This window comes from Ictalurus punctatus, chromosome 5, assembly GCF_001660625.3.
Source record: "Ictalurus punctatus breed USDA103 chromosome 5, Coco_2.0, whole genome shotgun sequence".
In the NCBI taxonomy this organism is placed as follows: Eukaryota; Metazoa; Chordata; class Actinopteri; order Siluriformes; family Ictaluridae; genus Ictalurus; species Ictalurus punctatus.
Genome location: NC_030420.2, coordinates 15,744,315 through 15,750,510, shown reverse-complemented (window position 1 = coordinate 15,750,510; position 6,196 = coordinate 15,744,315). Strand labels below are relative to the sequence as shown.

Below are 6,196 nucleotides of genomic sequence, written 5' to 3'. Positions count from 1 at the left end.
TACTAACAAAGGAAAACAAAATTAAAAGTACCCACCCCCCGGCTCATCATGGCTACCCAATAACTATCGCTGGTTATATAGATATTGTAAGACCCAACAACAGGCACAAAAATTTAAGTGGGAAGTGTCTGTAACTCCATAAAGTATACGATAAAGGGATGCCATTTATAAAAAAAACTTGTCCGTACAACCCTTCATCGTATACCTTATTTTCTCGAGTTTTAGAAAAAACATCACGTCCTTTAGCCACTGGGAGATAGATGGGTATTTAGCAGACTTTCAATGCAACAGTAGGGAACGTCTTGCTATAAGGGATGTGATAGCAATAACATCCTTTTGTATCGAGCTCTATGGAACTGAGTCATCAGGAATCCAAAATACAGCAATCAATGGGCAAGGTTTTAAATCTACCCTGAGAATAGTGGACATCATGGTAAAAAAAAACAGACCAAAAACCATGGAGATCAGGGCAGAAGAAAAACATATGGCCAAGATGGCAGAGAGAGCCATGGCATTTATCACACTTGTCCTCTACGTCCGGATACATCACAGAAAGTCTCGACTTGGACAGATGGACTTATACAGTTCAAAGTTTTAAACAGAGTCCAAGACGAGCACAAGAAGTGGTAGACTGTACCCTCCCTATAGCATGTTCCCAACACTCCTCACTTATCTATTCAATTCAATTCAATTCAATTTTATTTGTATAGCGCTTTTTACAATAGACATTGTCTCAAAGCAGCTTTACAGAAATATCAACACGGTATACAGATATTAAAGGTGTGAATTTATCCCAACTGAGCAAGCCACTGAGTGGCGACGGTGGCAAGGAAAAACTCCCTAAGATGTTTTAAGAGGAAGAAACCTTGAGAGGAACCCGACTCAGAAGGGAACCCATCCTCATCTGGGTAACAACAGATATTGTGAAAAAGTTCATTATGGATTTATATGAAGTCTGTATGGTGTTAAGAGCAGCCGTAGTCCCAGCAGTCTGGAATTAAAGAAGATTTGAGCTCCATCCAGAGGCTGAAAGGATCAGGATCTCTAGTATCTCCATAAATTCGTGTGGGGCTCGGCGAAAGGAGAGAGGGAGAAAGTAGAACAGAATCTAGTCAGGGTAGGCTTGAGTAAACAAATACGTTTTAAGCTTAGACTTAAACACTGAGACTGTGTCTGAGTCCCGAACACTAATAGGAAGACTGTTCCATAACTGTGGGGCCCTATAAGAGAAAGCTCTTCCCCCTGCTGTAGCCTTCACTATTCGAGGTACCGTCAGATAGCCTGCATCTTTTGATCTAAGTAGGCGTGGCGGATCATATAAAACCAAAAGGTCGCTTAGATATTGTGGCGCGAGACCGTTTAGTGCTTTATAGGTTAATAAGAGTATTTTATAATTAATGCGAGATTTTACTGGGAGCCAATGCAGTGTGGATAATATCGGTGTGATATGGTCGTATCTTCTAGTTCTAGTTAGGACTCTAGCAGCTGCATTCTGGACTAATTGGAGCTTATTTATATTCCTACTGGAACATCCAGACAGTATGGCATTACAGTAATCTAATCTAGAGGTGACGAATGCATGAACTAGTATTTCCGCATCATGTAGTGACAATATGTTTCTTATTTTAGAAATATTTCTGAGATGAAAGAAGGCTATCCTAGTAATATTATCTACATGAGCATCAAATGATAGGCTGGAGTCAATAATCACTCCAAGGTCTTTAACTGCTGCACATGATGAAACAGAAAGACCATCCAGAGTAACCATGTGATCAGAAAGGATACTTCTAGCTACACGTGGGCCTAATAAAAGTATTTCTGTTTTATCAGAATTAAGCAGAAGGAAGTTAATTAACATCCAATGTCTAATGTCCTTTACACAATCCTCAACTTTACTAAGCTTATGTCTGTCCTCTGGCTTCGCTGAAACATACAACTGTGTATCATCAGCATAACAGTGGAAGCTAATTCCATGTTTACGAATAATTTGACCTAGGGGTAGCATATATAAAGTAAAGAGCAGTGGGCCTAAAACAGAACCCTGTGGAACTCCAAAAGTAACCTCAGTACGCATGGAGAATTCACCATTTACATCTACGAACTGATAACGATCGGTCAGATAAGACCTGAGCCAGGAGAGGACTGTTCCCTTAATACCAACAACATTTTCTAATCTATCAAGGAGAATAGTGTGATCTATAGTATCAAAAGCTGCAGTAAGGTCGAGTAACACAAGCAGCGAGACACAACCCTGATCGTAAGTCAGTAGAAGGTCATTTACTACTTTAACTAACGCTGTCTCTGTGCTATGATGAGGTCTAAATCCTGACTGATACATTTCATTAATGTTATTCCTATCTAAGTACGAGCATAACTGCTTTGCTACAACCTTTTCTAAAATCTTAGAGATGAAGGGGAGATTTGATATTGGTCTATAGCTGGACAATTGAGACGGGTCAAGATCAGGTTTTTTAATCAAGGGTTTAACAACTGCTAATTTAAGTGATTTAGGTACATAGCCACTGCTTAGGGAAGAATTGATTATATTTAGAAGTGGCTCAATTACTACTGGACCAATCTGTTTAAACAAACATGTAGGTATGGGATCTAGTATGCAAGTTGATGAATTTGCTGAAGAGATTAATGTAGCTAGTTCGGTCTCTCTAAGCGGAACAAAACACTCTAAACATTGATCTGATATTGCTACACTGTCATGTAATGGGTTTGTTACAGTACTGTCCAGTTTTAATTTAATGGCCTGTATTTCACGTCTAATATTTTCAACCTTATCATTGAAAAATTTCATGAAATCTTCACTGCTATGTAATGATTGAGTGTTTCTCTCTGTAGTGGTTTTATTCCTAGTTAATTTTGCTACTGTGTTGAAAAGGAATCTAGAATTGTTTTTGTTGTCTCCTATTAAGGTGGAGAAATAGATTTTTCTAGCATCGCCAAGAGATTTCCTATATTTCAGTAGGCTCTCCTTCCATGCTATTTGAAATATCACCAGTTTGGTTTGACGCCATTTACGTTCTAATTGCCGAGTTGTCTGTTTTAAGGTTCGCGTTTGATCGTTATACCAGGGTGCTAATTTTTTTTCTCTAATTATTTTCCTTTTGAGTGGAGCCACTCTATCTAGCGTGTAGCGGAGTGTTGACTCCAAGCTTTCAGTCGCCTGATCGAGTTCTGTGTGATCTGATGGTGATCCAAATCTAATTGATGTTTCTGCGAGGTTATTTATGAAGCTTGGTGCAGTAGCTGAAGTGTAGGTACGTTTTACACGGTAGCGAGACGAGGTGGAAATATTATGATCAATACGTATTATGAACGAGATAAGATAATGGTCTGAGACAACTTCAGACTGCGGAAAAATGATAATATTTTCTATACTTAGTCCGTATGTTAGTATGAGGTCAAGAGTGTGACCACCATTATGAGTAGGCCCGATTACATTCTGATTAATCCCTACTGAATCTAAGATGGACACAACCGCTATTCTTAGAGGGTCTTCCAGGTTATCAAAATGAATATTAAAGTCTCCGACGATTAATGCTTTATCTACAGACACAACCAGGTTTGAGACAAAGTCTGCAAATTCACTAAGAAATTCAGTATATGGCCCTGGGGGTCTGTAAATAGTAATTAGAGGAATTGACTTATTTTTTGTGGCTACATAACTTATACTGGTATAAAGAATTTCAAAAGAATTAAATTTATGCTTAGGTTTTTGTGTGACGACTAGATTTTGACTATGGATGAGTCCAACACCTCCTCCTCTACCAGCTGAACGAGGCTGATGTACATAACTGTATCCAGGAGGACTGGCTTCATTTAATGCTATGTACTCATTTGGTTTAATCCAAGTTTCCGTTAAACACATTAAATTACATTCCTGATCAGTAATGATGTCGTTAACAATAAGAGCCTTAGACGCAAGAGATCTAATGTTTAATAGTCCTAGCCTCAGATCAAAAGTGCTGGCTGTGCATTCAATATGATTTAATTTTATGTTAATTAGGTTACGAAGATCGACTTTCCGAGATTTTCTATATATTTGAATAGCTCGGGGAACAGACACAGTCTCTATAGTATGTATTACCTTTTCCGAATTTTTAGTTGAACATTGATTATACTGAATGTTATTATTGGAAGATGTACTTACGATAGGCAGTCACTTGGAGTGTAGCGCCTTGGAAATGTTGTCTGAAAGCAGTTCCGCTCCAAGGCTGCTGGGGTGCAGGCCATCAGGACGAAACAACCTAGGACGCTCCCAGAACAGATTCCAGTTATTGACAAACACCAGATTCTGCTCATTACACCAAGAGACTAACCAATCATTTAATGCTAGAAGTCTACTGAACTTTTCTGCTCCACGTCTGTATGTGGGAAGAGGTCCAGAGACGATGATCTTCGCGGTAGGTGATCTGCCTCGTACCGTCTCGATCAGGCTGGAGAAGTCCCTCTTCAGCACCTCCGTCTGCCGCAGCCTGGTGTCGTTCGTCCCCGCGTGCAGCACAACCGCTCCAATGCGCTCGTCTTTCTTCAGGATCCCGGATACCTGCGCAGCGACATCAAGGACACAAGCACCAGAAAAACAGTGTGTGCGCACCTTACCTTTAGATGAGGCTACACGGACGTTCCGCACAATGGAGTCCCCGACGATCACAGTGTTGGGTCTGGTCTGGCGGAGAGGGGCGAAGCGGTTCCTGGTTGGAATCTCGAACACTGGAGGTGGAGAAGGTCCAGCCCGCGCCTTTCGCCGCTGGTTTACCCAAGGCCCGAGGTGTGTTGGCGCTGGCGTTACGGAGACCACGGCTGGGAAAGTCCTAGGTGCACGGTCCCTGCACAGAGAAACACACGGCGTAGAGGGGCTGGGAGTGGAAATACCACGCTGTGTGCTTACCTTGGATATGTGAGCAGAGGCACAAGATGTTTCCAGCGCAGTTTGTCGCTCCAGCAGCTGGGCCTGCTTGTCGAGTAGGCCGCGGATCTGCTTCTCCACATCCTCCAGTTCCAGCCGCACCATGTGAAGCTCAAGCGAGTCCTCATCTGCACTCAAAACCGGAGAGACAGCAGACATATTTGTTTGTTTGTTTTTTTTTTAAAAACAGAACAGCGGTAAGTGAGAAATGTGAAACGTAAACAAGGCTAGCGGTAGGTGATGCTAGCGGGCTACAAGCTAGTCGCGGATGTTTTGTAAAAAAACAAACAAAATAGAATACAGATCAAATTTGCGACAGCGCAACGTTACGATTGTTTTATTTAACGTGGTGTCAGTTATATTTGTATAACGTAAGGTAAATAATTTTAAAGTATCTGTACTCCTAACTCTGTTTCCCACGCATTCCTAATTTTGTTACTCGACTCACTACCTAGCGCCAGAATAAAATCATAAATCCTAGAAATCATTCCTCTCTGATGTGGATTGTTTGAAAACAAGCTTTCCCAAGCCTGTTCAGGAGGCGCAGAGGGGAAATCAGGAAAACATCTAGAAACAAAATTTGAAAATACCGAAAAAAAATGCGTCACAGGGAGGTCATAAGTGGATGCCAGATTGGCAAAGCTATCAAACACACCATCGGCATACAAATCTCTAACTTGTTTAATACCCTTGTCATACCATACTGAAAACGTGGAGTCCAAACATGATGGAGGAAATAGATGGTTGTTGACTAAAAGACCCAAAGAGAATGCACCTACAAATTTAAAGCGCCATCTATATTGATACGAAGTCATAAGTGTGTTGAGGACAACTAGATTATCAGTATATAGGGAGAGTTTTGTAGGTAAAGAGGAGTAAAGCAAAGCAGGTAAAGAGGATTAACTACAAGAAGATAGTTCCAATTTAGACCAAGAAGATCCAGGAGATTTAACCCAGTAGCAAAGTTGATGAATGTGCGCAGCCCAGTAATAGAATTGAAAATTGGGTAATGCAAGTCCTCCACTAAGTCTACATTTCTGCAATAAATATTTACTAACCCTTGGTGGCTTCCCTCCCCAAATAAATGTACTAATTATCTTATCCAATGAATCAAAGAATGATTTTGGCAGAGAAAGAGGCACTTGCTGGAACAAGAAAAGAAACTTCAGTAATATATTCATTTTGACGACAGTGATCCTGCCAATTAGAGAAAGGGGTAAGTTACCCCAACTCTGAATGTTAGATTTAACCATTGAGATAAGGGGAGTGAAGTTA

At 40.8% G+C, this 6,196-nt stretch overlaps 1 protein-coding gene across 2 annotated transcripts; it reads right to left on the bottom strand.

Moving 5' to 3' along the window:
• Window positions 1-982: 982 nt before the first annotated feature.
• Window positions 983-5,283, bottom strand: LOC128632844 (uncharacterized). 2 transcript variants are annotated; one of them, XM_053680246.1, is made up of 3 exons: window positions 4,362-5,283; window positions 4,163-4,259; window positions 983-1,108 (listed from the first exon to the last, which is right to left on the bottom strand). In XM_053680246.1, exons 1-2 carry the CDS (start codon window positions 5,078-5,080, stop codon window positions 4,172-4,174), a joined length of 807 nt encoding a protein of 268 aa, XP_053536221.1. In that variant the 5' UTR covers window positions 5,081-5,283; the 3' UTR covers window positions 983-1,108; window positions 4,163-4,171. The 2 variants fall into 2 exon arrangements, with proteins under 2 accessions (XP_053536221.1, XP_053536220.1); XM_053680245.1 differs by having other exon boundaries at window positions 4,163-5,282.
• Window positions 5,284-6,196: the final 913 nt, after the last annotated feature.